Source organism: Bison bison, unplaced genomic scaffold (assembly GCF_000754665.1).
Source record: "Bison bison bison isolate TAMUID 2011002044 unplaced genomic scaffold, Bison_UMD1.0 scf7180017864307, whole genome shotgun sequence".
Lineage (NCBI taxonomy): Eukaryota > Metazoa > Chordata > Mammalia > Artiodactyla > Bovidae > Bison > Bison bison.
In genome coordinates, this window is record NW_011494879.1 from 330,836 (window position 1) to 353,044 (window position 22,209).

General features: G+C 45.1%; 1 protein-coding gene across 1 annotated transcript in view; it reads left to right on the forward strand.

The window, feature by feature from the left end:
- The window catches only part of TTLL11 (tubulin tyrosine ligase-like family, member 11), a 300,428-nt gene that overhangs the window by 28,395 nt on the left and 249,824 nt on the right, over window positions 1-22,209 (forward strand). Inside the window, exon 4 of the mRNA XM_010852103.1 lies at window positions 37-219. Within this exon, the coding sequence (XP_010850405.1) occupies window positions 37-219 (183 nt within the window). The remainder of the gene's footprint in view (window positions 1-36; window positions 220-22,209) is intronic.

Consider the following 22,209-nt stretch of genomic DNA (forward strand, 5'->3'; position numbering starts at 1 on the left):
CGGCCGCCGCCCACGCTGCCCGTGTCCCTGGCGAAGCCGGAGCCGGCGTCTGGCCTCTGCCTGCACGGGAAGTCTAGGATCAAGGGCCGCAGCTGCAAGCGGAGCTCGGGCCAGCCCGACGAGTACTGCTCTCTGCGGCCGGTCACCGTGGACAGCTCCAAGGCCAGGACCTCCCTGGACGCCCTGAAGATCAGCATCCGCCAGCTCAAGTGGAAGGAGGTGAGGCCCGGCCCGGCCGCGTGGGCACAGGGGGGTGGACTGGAAGACCTCAGAGGAGCCTGCTGGCTCAGGCTAGGTCTCAGGGCCAAGCTCCTGCTGTGCGCCACGCGTGTCAGCCTCTCACTGCTTCTCCTTCAAAGCCTAGCCCCCAAGTCACTTCCTCAAGACTGCTCTAGATCCCTCCAGGTCGAGTTAGTTTGTCCTTCCTCTAGCTCCCCTGCAGCTACCCTTGGCTCCTTGATCTCCAGCCATCAGCACTCGCCTCCCCCACATTGTAGACATTTGTTTTTATGTCTGTCTCCTCCAGCAGCTGTGAGTCCCTGAAGCCGTCGATCCTCTCTCTCTTTCATTTCTTCCTTAAGTTTTATTTGTTTAGCGTTTACTGGGTGGCCCCTTGAGGAGGTTGAACCCCTACTTTGGAGGCAGAAAGACTAGGGTCTCAGCATCATGTCACTTAGCTGTGTGACCTTGAGCAACTTGCCTCACTTCTTTAGCCTATTTCTTCCTCTGTAAAGTCAGGCTAAATGTACCTACCTCATAGTTTTCTTAGTATTAGAAGACTCACTGTGTATTATAATATAACCCAAGTCTGCAATAAATGGGAACTCATCTTACCACCCACTCCTCTCTCGTTTCCACCGTCAACATCACATCACCGTCAGTATCATTGTCAACAGTGTAGGTGCTGGGTTTTTTATGTCCCAAGGCTTGGCATATAAACAGGCATCAGGAACTGGTGGGCAAAAGGGTGAGTGAAGGAATGGGTTATTTGTCCTTGAACTTATTTTAGATCTGGAAGGGGTTGGGCTGAAGCACCAGTGACATCCAGAGATAATCTGTTGTAGTTGATTGAGTGGATGTGACTTTATTTGCAGTGCCTACCTGGTGGCTCAGACGGTAAAGCATCTGCCTGCAATGCGGGAGACCCGGGTTTGATCCCTGGGTCAGGAAGATCCTCTGGAGAAGGAAATGGCAACCCACTCCAGTACTCTTGCCTGGAAAACCCCATGGACGGAGGAGCCTGGTAGGCTATAGTCTATGGGGTCGCAAAGAGTCGGACACGACTGGGTGACTTCACTCACTTACTCACTGTTATTTAATGTGCTTTGGGGAGTGTCAGGATGTGGTTCAGGGTAGTCGAATCTGGAGGCTTGGACCCAAATCTGTAACAGACACGAGGACGCAGGACCTTAGCAGCCCTGGGCCTTGGCTAGAGAAGACTTTCAGGAATGGTATAATGAAGGGGGAACATGCAGAGAGATGGCCACAGACAGAATTAATGAGGTCAGAGGATTGCTGTCCCAGCAGTAGGAGTCATGTGGTTTGGAGGGGAGTTGAGAGTCAGGCAGGGCAGATTTCCAGATAGGGAGGGGTTAGCCATTGAGTAGTCTGATTCCAGGTGTCAGGGCCCCCCAGCCCTGGGGCTTGGGGATCAGGGGAGGGCTTTCATGCCCATGAAATCTGGAGAAAGTGAGGGTGGCTCCCAGTACTAGGTGTCTGGGTTTTGGGACAGAGACCTAGGTCAAGGTGGGAGATATGAAGACCAAAAGGAGATAAACATGGAGAGCTTGTCAGTACCATAGCCCTAATGAAGGGAGGATCCAGGGGCTGAGACCAGGCCACAGAATGAAGGAAGGCTGATTGGCCCAAGCATGGCCTGTACTTAGCTTAGCCCTGGGGCAAGGGTTGGGGAGAGACACACAAAACTGGCCAGATCTCAAGAGATGGAGCCATTCAGACTCAGAAATAAGCAGCCACACATGCTGGTCCAGCTTCAGTCACTCATTCTGTAAGTGTCCGCTATGGATGCTGGGCCCTGCGAAGCAAAGATGCTTAAGATGTAACCCTTGCCTTCAAGGACCTCCAAGTTCAGTAAGTGATAAGACACAAGTAAGAAATCACTGCAGTAGTTACAGGGCCTCTGCTGCTGCTCCTGAAATGCTCCTTTCCCAGCTGTTGCCATGGCTTTCTCTATCACTTCAGACCTCTGATCAAATGCCACACCGTCAGAGAGGCCTTCACCTGTATCCGCCCCCCACCCACCTGAACTGATGCTTGCTCTTCTACATTGATTTTTTCATAGCACTGAACTCTAGTGACACTGGATTTTGTATTGGTTATTGTCTGTTTCCCTCACTAGAATGTAAGCTCCATGAGGGCAAGGGCCTTGTGTTATGTACTGCTGTTTCCTCAGGTGCTTGGCACACAGAAGGTGCTCAATAAATATGTGTTGAATGGATGAACGCCTTACGTGATGAGTGTTTCTGTGTCTGTGTAAAGGTGTACCTGCTCTAGGAGGTAGAGGAGCGTCATGTCAGGGCCATGTCCTGGAGGAGAGAGCCCCGAGCTGAGTTCTGGGAATTATTTATTATTATTATTAGGGATTGTTGATTTTGGATCCCTGGCACAGGGGGTGGGACAGACAGAGCAGAGATGCATTCGGGGGTTCACACCTAATTCGGTAGGGCTGGGTCACAGAGTGGGCGGCAGAATGGTGAGAGCGGAGGCAGGAGGGGTGAGCAGGGGTCAGGTCGTGTGCCACGCTGTGGGATGTGGACTCTTTGGGAAGCCTGTGTGAGCCACTACGAAACCTTAAGCATTTTCCATTTACCTGCCTTGGGACTTTGGCAAGTGAGTTCAATTCTTTAAGCCTCAGTTTGCCTGTCTGTCAAATGGGAGTGGGTCCAGCTAGGTCCGTGGTTCCCAGTCTCTCTGCTGCTGCAGCCACATAATGGTAGTGTTAGTCTGTGTGAGGCCCTCGTGCCGGTGAACTCGAAGGGGTGAGCGGTTTCTGAGGTGCTACCCGTAACTGTTCCCTCCAAGCCCTGCTTTGCCTGTTCTCCTGCTCATACTGGTGTGTAAGTGGAGGTGCTCATTCTAGGATGTTTTAACATAATTTACTCCCAACAGGACTTTACTATTAGAGGTGTGATTATTTACCTACCATCATGCTTCCCTGTTTGCCTGTGAGGTCCTGAGGACAGGAGTGGTTTCTGACTTGTGTCCCTGATGCTCAGCAGGTGGTGGGTGATCCATAAATGAATGAACGGATGACTTAACCACAGAGCTGACATCTCATCTTCACACCATAGAATGTGGAGTTCGAAAAGTGCCAGGCTAGGAAAACTTGAAAGTTCCTTCCAGGTTTAAACGATGATTATGGTATTCTTAGTACCTGCAGCAAAGTTGGCTTCATGAGAGGTAACATCTATATATATATATATAAACTGGGTACTAACAAAATGCAAACACAACCTCGCCAGGCTTGTTTCCCCGTCTGTTACAGGGGTGCTGTTGGAAGGGTTTACCTCTAATGCTCAGCACTGATGTTCTAGCAGCAGGAACCCTGCTGGGGGCTGGGTTGCAAGGAACTGAACTGCAGCGTCCTTCGTATGTCATGCTGTGCTGTCACTGCGGGATGTGGGAGTCCCCAGCCAGCTGGCTCTGGCAGGGGTCAGGTGGGCAGCCCAGGCGAGAAACAAGGACATGAGTACCACCCAGAGTGAAAGGTCTGTGTCTCCTTTGCGAGTAAGTGGTGAGGGGCTCCACCACTGGGCCGTTCGGCAGGGCGGCACCGAGCCAGCGAGGGAGCTCCGCATTTGCTTGGCTTCAGAGCTCAATCCCCCTTCTTCCCCCACTTTTCTCTATTAACAGACACTTAACAACAGTAACCAGTAGTGACAGTGATAATGAACAACGATGATGAATCCTTCCACAGCCCTTCCCCTGTGCCAGGCGCTCTTCTGGGTGCGCCACATATAGCCAAGGATTTGATTCTCCCAACAACCCTTGGGTCTCCATTTCTACACAGGAGGAAATTGAAGTACCCAGAGGTTAACTTACATGAGGTCAGACAGCTGGTGAGGGGCAGAGCTGGCATCTGAAACAGGTTTCCATTCGAAACCAGCCTCCTGTTCTGTGCCCTTGCCACTGCTCCCTGCTGGCTGATGCTGGTGGACCCTGGGGGGTGGCAGGTATAGACACAAATGGGATTCTCTCCGTACCCTCCAGGGACAGACATGTGCACTGACGATCGCAGTCCAGCCTGGGAGTGGAGTTGGGCACAGGGCATTCCATACAGAGGAGGAGCCAAGGCAGGGAGATTTGGTTTTATACACAGGATGGGGTGATGGCAGCTTAGAGAGCAGAGAGAGATGAAGAAGGAGCCAGATTGGAGGACGCTGAAGGCCATGCCAGGAAGCTTGTGCTTCTGGCTGAGTATGATCACAGATTCCTGCCACTTATAGACCATGCTTCCCTTGCCCACGCTGTCAGTCTCAAGGGAGCCACACCAACTCTCTGAAACGATTCAGTTTTCAGTTGTATCCGCTCGGTGAGGTCTAATGCAATGGTGCCCACCATGTTTCTCAAAGGACAGTTCATAAATGTTAGCTCTGCACATTTGTAGGTAAGATGAAAGTTTACTTTAGAAGAGCAAAATCATGTTTATAGAGTCACTGTGAAGTTGAGACGTGAAAGAGAGACATGGTTCCTCGCTCATAGTAGAAGCTCAATAAATATTTACACAAAAGCGTGCTTCTCTTCTAATCATGTGAGCCTCTCTCTGCCTCTCCTGTATATTCTTTTTGCAGTTTGGACACCCTCATTAAAGAAAACCGTAGGGAAAAGACACCATGGAGAGCAGATGCCACTGTTTTTGCGAGCTGTTCTCCTTGGAGATGTCAGTGTATACGTACGTGGTGGTGTCATGGACACCAGCTAACGTGATCAAGGGCGCTGAGAGATTTGATAGAGGGACCTTTGTTGATAACAGTTGGCATAAGCCCTATCCCAAGATCTATTAGGGCTCCCCTGGTGGCTCAGTCAGTAAAGAATCCGCCTGCAATGTGGGAAACCTGGGTTCAATTCCTGGGTTGGTATGACCCCTGGAGAAGGGAATGGCTACCCACTCCAGTATTCTGGCCTGGAGAATTTCATGGACAGAGGAGCCTGACAGGCTGCAGTCCATGGGGTCTCAAAGAGTTGGACACGAGTGAGTGACTTTCACAAGATCTATTACAGAGTGAGCTCTTTGCTTCAAGAGTGTCCAAATCATGTGTTGTTTTCAGAAATGTATCCAGCCTTTCTTCGAAGCATGTATATACTTAGGATATCATCCTACTTACAACCTGCGTGATGTTAGTTACTGTCTTTGAAACATCATATTACATGCTAGGCTTTATGTTCTAAGTGCTTTCTGCTCATTAAAACTTATATAGAACACTTATTATGTATTATTTTATTTAATCCTCACAGCAGCCCTCTGAGGTGGATCCCATTACTTCCTTTTTATTTTTCCCCATTATTTCTAGTTTACAGCTGAGGAAACCGAGGTGGAGAGGAGGTTGGTTCAGGGGTAGTCCAAGGCCGCGCAGGCAACAGGTGTCTGAGCCATCCAGGGCCTGTGCGTCCAGCCAGTACACAAGCCTCTACTGTCTTCTTTGCCAGTCCTTTGCTAAAATCCACCCTGCAAGGAGTTATTCTGTTATTACTATTCCCAGATAACATTTTTTTTTTTGGCAGCACCATAAGGCTTGTGGGATGTTAGTTCCCTGACCAGGGTTGGAACCCGGGTCCTTGGCAGTGAGAACATGGAGTCCTAACCAGTGGACCACCAGGGAATTGCCCCCCAGATAACAATTGAAGAAATGGAATTGGGTTCAGAAGTGGGAGAGTCAGGGTTCAAACAGTCTGCCTTGTTCCCAAGCCCACTTTTCAGTGTGTTGTATAATCCTCCACTTCTGAACCCTCCCGTTCCTCATCTGACTCATAACTCTCGAATGGCAATGGTGTCACTTAGAACCAGGAGGCTGACGTTGCAAATAGGACTTAAAATAAAACATACTGAAATATATCCCTCCTGGCAGAGGGAGCCTTTGGTGTCTGCACTTTCCGAATCCTATCTCGTGGCTGCCCACGAGGGGAAAGAGATTCTGATGCATTGACTAGCCAAGTGGCCTTGCTCCTCTGCGGGGCCTGAGCCTGCTGCATGAACCGCCGTGTTGCAGACTCTTGGTGGATGAAGGCAGATTAGAAAATGAAAAATTGGATAGTTTAACCTTCCCCGCCTTCCTCATTTTAATGATAGTCATTGCAATTTACTTTCCAGTTTTTGAAAACAGCCTTGTTTAAGGACAGTTTATAGCCTACTGCATCCAATGTTCTCCTTCAACAGACATGTTATTTTAACACCTAGCACACTAGAATTTTTCCTTCGCAAGTTAAACTTGTCATGCCATAAAAATCACAATTCACTACCACTCCTACTTGAACAATACAATATGTATAAAAGCCTCATGAATCCACACTAATGCCTCTCATTTAAAAGACAGTGTATTCCAGGAGCTCATATTCCAGTTCTATAACTAGTACAAATTAAAATTTTAGTTTTTAAGCAGGTATTGCAATTGTTAGAGCAGTTTTCCGTGTTGCAGAAATATGCTCTCTATTGTAAATAGCCTCGATTTTGGAAGTATTCCAGTTTTCTGTCAGAAGTTGAATACAAAAATTCAATTATACATTTTCTTTTAAATCTATCCCTTGAAAAGAACATATTATAAAAGTAATTGGCCACTCTTTAAGTGGCTTCTCTAGACGGAAAGTAGTACGTCCTGGAGCTAGCAGGGACTTTGAAATTCACACAGATGGGTTAAAATCCTTGCCACTAATTCCTTGTGTGACCAAGCAGGTTGGGTCCTGCATACAGAACCACTCTGAGTGTCAGTTTCTTCAACTGTATCGGTGGGCCGCGGTGATTCCTGCTGAGTCCTTGTGAGATTAAATGAGGGGACGTATGTGAATTGCCTTCACCCAGTGCTGAGCACATTGTTTGCATTCAGTTAATGGTACTTTTCCTTTTACTGGGTAACTATAGACATTGGCTATTTGATTTTATATATGTATTTTAAACCAGAAGACAACTAGTATAGAATTCCATCTTCATATGTAGGTTACTGGTTAAACACACTTGACAGCTCATTTGAATCATTTAACAAATACTCTGAGACCTACTTTGTGCCAGGCTATATTTGAGTTCTTGGGATACAGCAGATAACAAACACACCCAGAGACCTCTGTGTGATAAGGGCAGGTACATTTTGCACAAATATCAATGTGATGTAGTTTAGGTTTAAAAAAATTTTTAAGTTTTTTTTTTTTTTTTGATGTGGACCATTTTTTAAAGTCATTGTTGAGTTTATTACAAACTTTAAGTTTGTTAAAACTTCTGTTTTATGGTTTGGTTTTTTGGTCGAGGCCTGTGGGATGATGGCTTCCCAAGCAGGGATCAGACGTGCACCCCCTGGATTGGAAGGCCAAGTCTTACCCACTGGACCGCCAGGGAGGTCCCTAAAATTTTTTTTAATAACACTGATTTAAAATTCTTTTCTTTTGAAGGCAATTATACTTTTAAAGTTTCGTGGGTTTAACTGAACATTTTAAGGCTTCCATTCTGAGCCTGGTGCCAGTCTCATACTCTGGTATATTAACTATGTATGTCAACACTGGAAGTTTATTTTAGCTATTTGAGTGACATCAGTACTTAACTTTTGTGGTCATAAAACAAATAAGGAGGTTGTTGATGTGAACAGAGAAGCAAATTCCCCGGGCCGATGTCTTTACTTCTTCCTTCCATCCCTAAGCAGCCCTCCCCACTGACCCTGGAAAGACCATACCAGACATGGGTGTGAAACTTGGCTCTGTGGCCCCGGCCGAGTTCCTTTACCTCTCTGAGCCAAAGGCTCCTCATCTCTAAGAAAGAGCATAAAATAGGTGGTAGGCTTGTGAGGATTAATTCTGAAAATCTTGAAAGTGCCTGGTACTTTCAAATAAGAATACCCATTAGTTGGCTTTCCCTCCGATGAATTTCCATGACATTTTAATTCAGTTTTATAATACAAAATGGATGGCATCAACAGGCAAATAACCTTATTGCGTTGATTAGTTTTGAACCCTCCTTTCCATGTGGTTGCTCCTCTGCAGCCCAGTCATTCCCTGAGATTCCTCCACAAAGGCTGTGGTTTTGCCAGAGAGAACGATGATGTTGTTTCTCTGTTCCAGATGGACTGACATCTCTTGTTCTGCATCACATCATATCGGGTCCTGCCTTCACAGCTGCCTTGGCCGCCATTTGCGTGCATGTTTGTTTCTCTGCATGTTTGGGAACCGTCATCCAGTAATTTTTATAAATGCTTCCTAAGTCCTAGCTAGCAGCCATTTGCTGATGGCTCCTTCTCTTCCCCCATCTGCTTCTGTGTCATCTGAGTAAAACCTTTGCACCCTTAATGGAGCTGAAAGAATAGGGCGGTTTGTCTCGTGTGCATCCCTAAGTACAGTGTTACTTTTCAAAGGAGCCCTTCAGTCCCTCTGCCTAGAACTCTTGCAGAGGCCAGTTTTCATATTCTGTTCCTTATGGTCACGGGGAGATTTTATTTCTCTTTGTGTTAGAACTGCAGTTATTGGAATTTTTAAAAGCAACAATCTAAAAACTTTTGGACATCTTCCATTATTTACAAATACCTTGTGTTCAAATTCTAAAAACAATATGTGCTTATGAAAATTTATATAATTCCCAAGTATATAAAGTAAAACCCCAGAGTGCTTCCCACCAACCCCCCCATTCCCTGCCCTTTCTGTCTCCCATCCTATCTCTTTTCCTTAGGGTAACATCAAGATTACAGTTTGGTATGTATTTTTCCAGACATTTTTTCTTATTCCTGTGTGTATCAGGACCACTCAATTGTGCTGGAGTATCAACAGAAGTACAACAGAAGTTTCCTTCTTGCTCACACTTAGGGGTGGGGGTGTGGGGACAAGCGTCTGCCACCATCTTGATTATCCAGGGATCCAGCTTCCAGCTCGGCACCTGCTTCAGTGAGTCACCAGGAGGAAGGGAACATGATAAATGCCACGCCAGCTTTTAAGCCTTCGACTCGGAGGTGATTGTGCTCACGTCTCATTTGTCAAAGCAAAATCCTTAGCCTGGTGAATTTCAGTGGGGCTGGGATGTACAGTCCTACCATGAGTGTGCAAAGAGAATCAGAACATCCTGCTAGTGACCACCAACTAGACATCATGTGTAGAGACACAAGTGTGTGTATATATAAATAGAAACAATTTTCATGTTATTTTAAATGCCACCATCAGTGTATATGGTGTCTGGCAAGTGCTTCTTTAGCAGTACTTTGTGGACATCATTTTCTGTTAGTACATACAGGTTCATTTCATTTTGCTAACAACCAAAGAGCCCATCTGATGGATGTACCACCATCAAATGTATTGATGGATGTGTTTCTGTGTTTTGTTTGCTATTACAAAAGATGGTGCAGTAAACGTCCCTCTTCAGACATTAAGTATTTACTTGTGCAAATGCTTCTGTAGGACGTGTTGGGTCAAAGGTTATGTGCACTTTGTATTTTGATAGTTATTGTCAAACACTACTGTCAAATACCAGTAGTGTTTGAAAGTGCTTGTCTTCTCATATCATCTCCAATGCTGTATCCTGTTAATCTGCTAAATCTTTGCCAAACTAATAGGTAAAAATATGAGTTTTTAATTTACATTTTTGTGATTGTCATGAGGGTTGGGATTTTTGTGTAGGTTTTTTAGTCATTTGTACTGTTTCATCTGTGAAATACCTACATGTGTATTTTTTGTTCATTTATCTTTTGGGTTGTTTATGTTGATATTTTGTGTGTTTATGTTTTTCTTATTGGTTTGTAAATATTATGAGTGGTTACTTTTTTTCCCATTTGTATTGTAAATATTTCCCCTGCTGTTGACATTTAGACATCTAATACTCATTTGCCTTGCATAATTTACATTATTATAATTTAAAACATTTTTGTCTCGCTAGTCACTAAAAGCAATCTCTATTGTTGACTTGTTAGCTTAAGAAGGCAGAGGAAACACACAATTTCATCCTCAAGTGCTATTAAATTCTTAGAGAATTAGGAGGGCGTTAGGAGAAGGCAATGGCACCCCACTCCAGTACTCTTGCCTGGAAAATCCCATGGACGGAGGAGCCTGGCAGGCTGCAGTCCATGGGGTCGCTAAGAGTCGGACACAACTGAGCAACTTCACTTCACTTTTCACTTTCCTGCATTGGAGAAGGAAATGGCAACCCACTCCAGTGTTCTTGCCTTGAGAATCCCAGGGACAGGGGAGCCTGGTGGGCCGCCGTCTATGGGGTCGCACAGAGTCGGACACGACTGAAGCAACTTAGCAGCAGCAGCAGCAGTGGAGGGCATTAGAGTTTTACCTTTCAAGGAACTAAATATTTTGGGGACTGTCACATACATTTATCTCAGTTGACTTTTACTTTGTGCAGTAAGCACGGTAGACTCCTTATTTCTGTTTCACAGGTGTCAGTGTGGAGTGGAGTTAGGTTTGCGTTTGAATCCCCACCACTATTAGTCTGTCACAGGGGGCATTGTGATACTTGTCCCACGTTAATAGCATACGTAACCGTATTCCAAAGTCAGTATGCAGTAAGTATGTCATCTGTTTCAACTCTCCCCTTCTTCAAAGGTGTTAAGTCACACACTGCTTGGAATTTGAGGGCAGAGTCCTGGCTCTCTGGCCACATCTTGTTCAGTGGATCATACTGTTTCCCTAAGTGGGGTATGATTTCCTGGCTCTTGGAAGCAAGACCACTGGAAGTTGGTGTTTACTGAAATCGTTCAGTGCAGGACTGGGCTTTGAGCCTGGTTGTTAGTTTTATTTAAAACCATATTTATCACTTATGTAAATCATCCTTGTACATTGCTTAAATATTAAAAATTTGCAAAAAATAGAAAAAAACCCATTTATCATCCCACCACTGAGATGCAATGACTTTTTATTTTGAAGAATTTGACTCCAATATTTCTTATAGGCATATATTTTTATATTTTATAAAGCTGATAAAATTATGTTAATGTTTGACAAAGCTAATATTATTTTATGTTAGTATTAATACCCACATTATAAACATTTTTCACAGTATACAAACTTGTCATAAATGTCATTTTAACTGTATAAAATATCTCATTCAGTGAAATGTATTTCATTATTTATTTCCATATTATTAAATGTTTAGATTGATTTTTCTGTGAAAAAATTTATGGTTTAGTTTTTTCCCCTTTATTTCACATTATTTTAAGACAACTTTCCAGAAATGAAATAATTAGGTTAAAAGGCATATACATCTTAAGGCCTTTGGAATGTATTACCAAACTGCTTTCCAAAAAAGTTGTAGCAGTTAATAGTGTATGAGAGTTCCTATAAGTGCTAAAGTTTGAAGAATATAATGACAAATATTGGGGAAAGTGAAATAAATGAATCTTCTCTTTGTCTTTACCGAATCTAATTCTAATAATCAGTGCCTAGCTCAAAGCAGGGCATTTTGACATGGCTCTTTTGGTATAGTCATTGTATCTAAATCAAAATAGCCATATCAAAATATAAGCCACTTTTAACTTTTCAAATAATGTTTTCAGTGGACATGCTTGATTTTCTACCCATCCCTGACCCTCTCCTTGTATCTGGTTTTTTATCCCACCCCTGTTCTTCTACCCGTGAGGTAAGGCTTGGACATTGCATGTACAGTTGGGCAGGGAAACTGCTGGAAGTCTCCAAGGGCATTTCTTGCTGTTGCTGCTGCTAAGTCGCTTCAGTCATGTCCAACTCTGTGCGACCCCATAGACGACAGCCCCCAGGCTCTCCTGTCCCTGGGATTCTCCAGGCAAGAACACTGGAGTGGGTTGCCATTTCCTTCTCCGATGCATGAAAGTGAAAAGTGAAAGTGAAGTCGCTCACTCGTCTCCAGCTCTTCTCGACCCCATGGACTGCAACCTACCAAGCTCCTCCATCCATGGGATTTCTTAGGTTTTGTCAAAAATACCTCTTGTGTGAAAAAAGGCTACATTAAGAGCCAGTTAAAATGTCATGTCATCATTAGCCATTAGGAAAGTGAATATCAAAACCACAATGAAATACCACTTTGTATGCACTAGTGTGTCTGTGATAAAAAAGACAGATAATAAGTGTTGGTGAGAAGGTGGAGAAATTGGAACCTTCGTACACTGCTCGTGGGAAAGTAAAATGATTTGAAGAACAATTCTGCAGTTCCTCAAAGTGTTAAACACGGAATTGCCCCATGCCAGCAATTCACTCCTAGGTGTACACCCAAGAGAACTGAAAACATAGGTCCACACAAACACTTGTAGACTAATGTTCATAGCATCATTATTCACAATAGACAAAAGTGGAAACAACCAAAGGTCCGTCAGCTGAAGGATAACTAAAATGTGAAATATCCATATAGTGGAATAGTATTTGACGGTAAAAAGGAATGAAATACTGATATATGCCACAACATGGATAAGCTTTATAACGTGTTAATTCCGCATGTTAGTTCTGTGTTACAGTGTTAGGTGAATGAAGTCAGTCGCAGAAGGCCATGATTCCATTTGTATGAATGTTGAGAGTAGGGAAATCTTTAGACACAAAGTAGATTAATGACTGCCTAGAGCTGAGGATGAGGGAGGCTTTTGGTGGGAGCAGTGAGGAGTGACTTAGTGGGTACAGGATTTCTTTTTGCGGTGATGAAAATGTCCTTAAATGTGTTGACTGATGGTAACATGACTCTATGACTATACTGAAAAATGTTGAATTGTACAGTTTAAATGGGTGAACTGTATGATCTGTGAATTATATTTCAATAAAGCTGTTGAAAAAAATGCTGTCTGCTGATCCAGTTCTCATCATTGAACAGTACTTGTCTTCTCGGTAGTAATTGGAAATATGCTTCAGGAACTCAATTTAGTCCAGTGCCTCCTGTTGTTAATTCCACATGTTAGTTCTGTGTTACAATGTTGCCTATTAGCAGTACGGGACTCCTTGGATACCTGTATCTAGCAGAATCCTGTCCTGGTGACATAAAGCAGTGGCAGCTGTAACAGCACCCCAGACTTGCATGATAAGAAGGAGTTTTGTTTTTGGGGGGGATTCAAACATTTGCCTGAAGAATAAAGTTTGGTCTGGTTATGGAGGCTCCATTATGAAGCCCTTCAGTGATGTTGTATTGCACGGCAATTACAAGCATGGGCTTTTCAGCCTCGTTGTCACTGTTTTGAACAACTGTGTTCAGTAACTGTTGTACACTGTGTAACCCTGGAGAAATTTTACTCCAGGCCTCAGTTTATCTGTGGAATACGCATAATACAGTTATGCCTCATGGAGTTGTTTTGTTGCCAGAGTTTATATAATCATGTAAAGTAAGTAAGTGAAGTCGCTCAGTTGTGTCTGACTGTTTGTGACCTCATGGACTGTAGCCCGCCAGGCTCCTCTGTCCATGGGATTTTCCAGGCAAGAATACTGGAGTAGGTTGCCATTTCCTTCTCTAGGGAATCATGTAAAGTACTTAGCCTATGAATACTTGGTACAGTTGACTATTTTTTAATTCACATTTGGCCCTAAGCTGCTCTAGATTCACTTCACATATTCCATGCCTTGAACTTTATCTGTCAACACCACACTGATGACATCTTGAACCTTCATGCTGGGCCATTTCCCTTTGTTCATGTTTTCCTTTTCCTTAGAATGTCCCTGTCCTTTCTTTGGCTAACTCTTACACATTCTTCAAGTATCTCAATTGATAAGTTTTCAAAGATCATCTCCACTGTAACTTAGTTTTCTGTTTCATGGCTTTCTGCTGTTTATTTCTTTTCTTTGACTTTTTAAAGTTTATTCTCTCCCCCCCCGCCACCCCGCCCCCGACATTAGGTTGGATGCTTATTCTACCATCTTCTAATAAAAGCATTCAGGACTACAGACTTGCCTCTTAAGTGCTGCTTTAGCTACACCCACAAGTTTTGCTATGTAGCATTAAAAGAATCACCCTTTAGTTCTATATATTTTAAATTTTCATGAAAATTTTTTCTTTGACCTACAGGTTATTTGGATTATGGCTTTCTGAGTTTCTAACATATGAGGTTATTTCTTCTTACTTTATTATTAATTTCTAATTTAATGGCAGTGTGGTTGAAGGATGTTCTTTCTTCTTTCTTTCTTTCTTTCCTTCCTTCTTCATGTCCTCTATCTTTACTTTTTTGTTTTAATTTTTTTTCCTTTATAGCCTAATACATGGTTATGTATGTGATTAAAAGTGTGTATTCTCTAGTTACTAAATGCAGTATTTTATATATGTACATTAGATTATCTTGTGTATTGCACAGTACAAATTTTGTATCCTTAATATTTTTGTCTGACCTATTAATTACTTGAAGAATTATATTATTAATAACATTTCCCTCTGTGATTATAGATTGCATATCTTTTTAAATTCTTTTTTTTTTTCTTTTTCCATTTTCCCCCCATACTAGTCTGGAAGTTATGCAATCTGTTTTTGTTCTTCTAGGGGTTATCTTAGAAAACTTAATATGTGTAATAATTTTGCAAAGTAACTTTACTCTCCTTCTAATAACACAGGGATCTTAGGATGCTTTCGTTGTGGTTGCATTTCTCCTGACTTATGTGCTCTTGTTGCCCGATATTTTACTTCTATTATACTGTGTCTTTGTTTTGACTTCACAAAGTAGACATTAACCTTATTTTACCCAGTCTCAGTGTATGTTAGATTTACCCACACGTTTACCATTTTCCTTGTTCATTATTCTGTTTTACAACTCAGACCTGCTGGGATTATTTTCTTTCTCCTGAAGGTAATCTTTTAGAAGTTCTTTTAGTGAGGAACTGGGCTTCTCTGGTGGCTCAGCTGGTAAAGAATCTGCCTGCAATGCGGGAGACCTGGGTTTGATCCCTGGGTTGGGAAGATCCCTTGAGGAAGGGAATGGCTATCCACTCCAGTATTCTGGCCTGGAGAATTCTATGAACTGTATAGTCCATGGGGTTGCAAAGAGTCTGACATGACTGAGTGACTTTCACTCACTAAGTAAGGGACTATTTGTAGTAGACTAATGTTTTTTATTTGTTCAAAATTACATCTTCATTTTGCCCTCACTCTTGAGAGAGAGTATTGCTGCGCAGGCATTGCTAAGTTAATGTTTATGTGATCTCAGCCTTTTGAGGATACGCCACTGTTTGGTTGTTTAGTTCCTAAGTTGTGTCTGGCTCTTCTGTGACCCCACGGACTGTAGCCTGCCAGTCTCCTCTGTCCACGGGATTTCCCAGGCAAGAATACTGGAGTGGTTTGCAATTTGCTTCCTTGGGGGATTTTCCTGACTCAGGGGTTGAACCTGCGTCTCCTACATTGGTAGGTGGTTTCTTTCCCACTGAGCCACCAGGGAAGCCGACATGCCATTGTTTAATCGTTTCCATTTTTGCTGTTGAGAAGTCAGCCCTCAGTCGGTTTTTTTTGAGCCACCAGGGAAGCCCACATGCCACTGTTTAATCATTTCCATTTTTGCTGTTGAGAAGTCAGCCCTCAGTCGGTTTTTTTGTTTGTTTGTTTTGCTCGTAAAGTGTCTTTTTTCTTTCTGCTTGCTTCTAAAATCCTCTTTTTGTCTTAGATGTCTTCAGTGTCATTAAGACTTCCTAGGACTTATCTTCGGAGAAGGCAATGGCACCCCACTCCAGTACTCTTGCCTGGAAAATCCCATGGATGGAGGAGCCTGGTGGGCTGCAGTCCATGGGGTCGCTAAGAGTCGGGCACGACTGAGCGACTTCACTCTCACTTTTCACTTTCCTGCATTGGAGAAGGAAATGGCAACCCACTCCAGTGTTCTTGCCTGGAGAATCCCAGGGACAGGGGAGCCTGGTGGGCTGCTGTCTATGGGGTCACACAGAGTCGGACACGACTGAAGTGACTTAGCAGCAGCAGCAGCAGGACTTATCTTTTCTGCTTGGGATTTATTGAGATTCTGTTTATTTGTTGAGATTCTTGTTTCTGAGGTTTGTTATCTTTTATTAATTCTAAAAAATTCTCATCTGTTTTCTCAGTTGGTATAGTCTCTCACCCAATCTTTCTCTTCTCTCTTCCTGGAGTTCTGAGTTAGGTATTTGTTAGACTTTTTTTTTTAATGGTGGGCTCAGGCTTCACAGGTTATACAGTGGTAAAGAATTTGCCTGCCAATGCAGGAGACCCAAGAGGCATGGGTCCGATCCCTGGTTCAGGAAGATCCCCTGGAGCAGGAAATGGCAACCCACTCCAGTATTCCTGCCTGGAGAATCCCATGGACAGAGAAGCCTGGCGGGCTACAGTCCCTGGGGTCACAGAAGAGTCGGACATGACTGAGCACACACACACGAATGTTCCTTGGAATTTTAATCTCTGATAATTCTTTGAGGTTTGGGTTGAAAGTGAGGATTTTCATCTTTTGCAGCTGCCCCAAAGGGCTCTACTAACCCAGAACACTGAAAACCAAAGTTTAGGTGTTAGGTTTTTCCAGTTATCGGTGTAATTGAGCTCTGAATCCAGGCTTGCATGAGGAAGGTGTTACAGTGGCAGTCTGAAAGGAGACTTCTTTCCTTCTGTTTCCCCTTCCCCGAGCCACAGCCTTGTAGACAAGGCAGGTATTCTTCTACTTCACCCTCTGAGGATACAGCCTTGCAGAGGGTCTGGCTTGATACGGAGTTTCCAATGTGACTCCCATCTTGCCAGCAGATGATATTCAGGGGCCAGACTACATGCAGAGGTTAGACCATTGCCTATTGCCTATGTACAGGGGAAAAGATAATTCCACTTACGTTTTAAAAAGTTCACTCTGGCTGCCCTACAGAGAATGGGTTAGAATTCCAGAGTGGAGGCTGAGGCAAGTTTGGATGCTATTATAGACCGCAAGGAAGAGACAGTGCTGCCTGGGCCTGGATGGCATGGCAGGTGGGGGGGTGAGGGGTGGGGGGGTGTGGTGGCGGGGGAGGTTATTGATTGAGATGGTCTTTCTCTTTCCCTAGATTTTCAGTAACAGGCTTTCAGTAACAGGGAGCTTGTCTTATTCATCTTTGAGTCCTTCATGCCTGGCACACAGAAGGCATTCAGCAACAGTTAACTGAATTGAACTGTGTAGTTAGGAATGGTTCTAGTTCTGTTTTTTTGGACTGCCTTCAAAGTGACTACTTTCTTTAAAGGGAAATGACATAAATGCATTCAGGCAGTGAACTCGTCCTGTCTCTGGCATTGTGAAGCTCAAGTCGGAAATGGAGAGCCAGCGATTTGTAAGCCCCTGCCAGCCATCAGTGTTGGCTGGGTTTTCTTTCCGTGATAGCATAGTTTTCTTTTAGCCTCTGCACTTGTTCTTTCTTGAGGAATCTCAGACTCTCCTTGAAACTACCTACATAAAGCCTTACCATCGTACAGACTTTTTTCTTCCCTAGGCAGGTTGCAAAGATGTTTCTCTAATGATATGTTATAACTGTGAAAACCTCTGACTCCTAAGACATTCTTTCTGGGAAAAAGTGTTCTAAGGAACAGAAGTGTATCTAACGAACAAAAGGAGAGGCAACTGGTCCCTGCTGGGTGACAGTTTAATAAGCTTCAGCTGGCCACTTAGGACCTCTTGTTCTGAGAGTTTAGGCATTACTGTTCCATTAGAAGGGCTTCCCAGGGGGTGCTAGTGGTAAAGAACCTGCCTCCCAATACAGGAGACATAAGAGACGCAGCTTCAATCCCTGGGTTGGGAAGATTCCCTGGAGAAGGGCTTGGCAACCCACTCCAGTATTCTTGCTTGGAGAATCCCATGGACAGAGAAGCCTGGTGAGCTACTGTCCTTGAGGTCACAAAGAGTCAGACACATGTGGCACACTCATTCCATTAGACTAGAAGTGTTTCTAGAGAAACATTCAGAAAACGAAGATCATGGCATCCAGTCCCACCACTTCATGGGAAATAGATGGGGAAACAGTGGAAACAGTGTCAGACTTTATTTATCTGGGCTCCAAAATCACTACAGATGGTGACTGCAGCCATGAAATTAAAAGACGCTTACTCCTTGGAAGGAAAGTTATAACCAACCTAGATAGCATATTCAAAAGCAGAGACATTACTTTGCCAACAAAGGTTCGTCTAGTCAAGGCTATGGTTTTTCCTGTGGTCATGTATGGATGTGAGAGTTGGACTGTGAAGAAGGCTGAGCGCCCAAGAATTGATGCTTTTGAACTGTGGTGTTGGAGAAGACTCTTGAGAGTCCCTTGGACTGCAAGGAGATCCAACCAGTCCATTCTGAAGGAGATTTGCCCTGGGATTTCTTTGGAAGGAATGATGCTGAAGCTGAAACTCCAGTACTTTGGCCACCTCATGTGAAGAGTTGACTCATTGGAAAAGACTCTGATGCTGGGAGGGATTGGGGGCAGGAGGAGAAGGGGATGACAGAGGATGAGATGGCTGGATGGCATCACTGACTCGATGGACGTGCATCTGAGTGAACTCCGGGAGTTGGTGATGGACAGGGAGGCCTGGCGTGCTGCGATTCATGGGGTCGCAAAGAGTCGGACACGACTGAGCGACTGATCTGATCTGATCTGATATGATTTTAAATTCTGAGACCTTGAGGATTTTTATTTAAACAAATATACATTGTTTGCTGAGCCCTAAACCCTGTGCAAGGTACTGGCTCTAAAAACACAAACACCATCCCAGACCTTGACCCAGGATCGCTCCTGGCCCACAGTGTACCTTTTGTGTGAATTAGAGAAAGGTGTCCTCTCAACAACAACAACGAATTTGTTGTTGAAAGTCCAGCAAATGGATTAAGGACAAGTGAATATTATCTATTAAATAACATGTGCACGATATCATAATGAAGTACTTACTGATCTAAACTTAGAATTCAGAAACATTCTGGCACAATACACATCAGATGATTGAACTACAATATGAAACTTCAGGTGTAGCTAGTGTGCTGATACCAATGAGGGATCTTTTTCAGAAGCTGAAAGTAGGGATTTCCCCAGTGGTCCAGTGATGAGGACTCTATGCTTCCACTGCGTGGGGCCAGGCTTCTTTCTGGTTGGGGAACCAAGACCCCACATGCCATGACCAAAAAGGATTTTAAAAGTGAAAGTAATCACCACTTATATGTTAGAAGTAAAAACAGACCTTATTTAGAAATACAGTCTGTTTTAGGTTTTATTAGATCAACAGTATTTTGATAATCTAGTTTGTCAAAGGGGAACAATATACATTGTCTTGTTAACATGAGACACTTGACGATCACATGCCAGAAAATTCTCATCATAAATATAAATTGGCCCAAACTAAATCATCAGATTTAGTCTGTCTGTTTAGCAAACCAGAATATTTCTGAATTCCCAGTTTAAATCAACAGATACTTTCATTGTAATAATATGTAAGTATTATAGCTTATATTTGTTATCATCAATAATCCATTTGTTGTAAATGTGAAATGTGAAAAGTACTGTATTCCAGATACTAAAGATGCCTGCACATGGACAGCATCACCACATCCTTGGGCATGGCTTAGATGCCACACATGGTGGCCTTGGGAGGCCCCGTCTTGGGGGTCCAGACGTAGCCGGTGGTTCCAACGCGAGACGCTGAGTTCTATTAGAAGTATGCACGAAGGTGCTGGGAGACAGAGGGAGGCGGGATGAGCTGAAATGGGAGGTATTGGCAAAGGCCGCTGTGTGTGAGAGGCACTCAGGTAAGTAAGGGGCTTAGTCTTTTGGACATATTTGACTGTTAGAAGCCTCGAAGCCTTCTTTCTGGGTTCCTGCTACATTCTGTTTAAGTGAAGTAGCCTGGCTGAGCTCCAGACTAGCGAGGCGCTTCTCTTTTTAGATGCTCTATGTTGACCTCTCCTCCTGCCTAGCGTCTCCTGTCTTCTTTCTCCAGGTCTCTGCTTTCACAGCACGAATCGACTTTATTTTACGACTTGTTTTCTTTCTTTCCCACTCGATTTTAAATTCAACCAGTGGAAGGGCTTCCCTTGTAGCTCAGTCAGTAAAGAATCCGCCTGCAGTGCAGGAGACCTGGACTCGATCCCTGGGTGGGGAAGATCCCCTGGAGAAGGAAATGGCAAGCCACTCTAGCATTCTTGCCTGGAAAATCCCATGGACAGAGGAGCCTGGTAGGCTGCAGTCCATGGGGTCACAAAGAGTCAGGCACAACTGAGTGACTAACACTTATTTACTTAGTGAAAGGGCCAATATCTGTCCATATCTGTTTGTCACTCACACTCCAGTGTGCAATGGCCAGAAAATAAGCTTCATAGACATTGGCTGAAATGATTTTTTCATCCATTCCTGAAACATTACCTGAACTCTTTATTTTGTGCCATGGACTCTGTTGAGCCCTGAGTGAGCAAAGAAATGACACCCCACGGGCCCCTCCTGTCAGGGAGCTCACTGTCTGGTTACTGCACCCCCATGGAGGAACAGCAGTGTGAACAGGGGTGGGGGGGGTAGAGCTGACTCAGATGCAGGGTCGGTGAGGGTCTCCCAGAGCAGGGGTCTCTGAGCTGAGTCTGGAAGGAAGAGAGGGGTGAGCAAGGTTTTGGGGGTAGAGGCGGGCTGAGGGTTCAGCATGCATGGCTGCACAGTGGCAGGTGAGAACCCGGGCAAACATGTCACTCGGGCTGGAATACAGGATCTGAGGAGGGGAGAGCAAGGGAACCTGTGACCTGAGAGGTAGGTGGGAGCCACGTCCTCAAGGTCCCATCTGCACGCTGAGAGCTGGAGCCACTGGAGGGACTTCAACACGTGTGTGTGTCTGTGTGAGAGAGAGAGCTGCTGCCGCTGCTGCTAAGTCACTTCAGTCGTGTCTGACTCCGTGCGACCACAGACAGCAGCTCACCAGGCTCCCCGGTCCCTGGGATTCTCCAGGCAAGAACACTTGCCATTTCCTTCTCCAATGCATGAAAGTGAAAAGTGAAAGTGAAGTCGCTCAGTCATGTCCGACTCTTAGCAACCCCATGGACTGCAGCCTACCAGGCTCCTCCATCCATGGGATTTTCCAGGCAAGAGTACTGGAGTGGGGTGCCATTGCTCTCTCTGGAGAGAGAGAGAGAGAGACAAAAGCCACACATCTAGATCAGAGCCCTCTGTGTGGTGTGGAAGGCCTGTTTAGGTGTGGTGAACTGGAAGTAGGGAAAACCTCCCCAGCGGCAGAGAGAGACAAGTCCTGGTCAAGTTGCAGCCTCTGGTGAGTGGCCGGGGCCTGGTCAGCGCTGAGGTACTGTGTGACCGGCCAGCACCGGCCCTCACTGCAGGGTGACAGCAGAATTACTGCCGTGCTTTAGGGGGCCTCCCAGCCACCCCCTGAGGCCAGGCGGGTAGACCTCATTAGCTCCACATCACAGATGAGGAAGCTGAGGCGGAGGCCCACACCCAGGTCTCTGTGGACGCCAAGTCCAGTGTGCTGTCCTGCACTCCAGGCCGGGGGTTTTGGGGGAGCAGACAGCCACGCTGTCAGAGGATTGGCTCCCTGGAGCCTCCCTCCCCTGGGGACCGCTGCCATCCTTTCTTACGGGGGTGGGGGCTCAGGCGTTCAGCCACGGGGGCATCTCCGGCGACCCTCCAGGCATCGAGAGGTGGAGGCACCCTGGGACCCGCGAAGCTGTCTTCACCAAAGCAGTGGGGAGAGATTTGTGGGCTCCTCACACCTCAGTGCCTGGGTACCACGCTGCTATTTAATAAAGGCCTCGTTGCTTGATGGGCCATTAAGTAAACAGTAATATATTTCAACCTCGTTGAGGAGGAAGACGCAGTGTTAAATCAAATTCAGGCTGTGTGGAGATAAAAGAAGAGGCGACGCCCAGGCATGGCTCTCCTCCTGAGGAGAAAGGGAAGCGGACAAGCATCATCCAGGGTCCGCCTGGGGCCAGGCGCCAAGTGGGAGCTGCCTTACTGGTAGCAGCGGGCAAGTGGACCTGGGGGTGGCACTGGAACCCCAGCCCTGGTCCGACCCCACGGCGACTGCTCCTCCCACTGCACCTGCCTCCACCAGAAAAGCACTGACCCGCTTTTGTGCAGAGGACGAACAGTGTGGGTCAGCAGCGTCCACCCGTGTAGACCTGCAGCGCCCAAAGGCAGGAG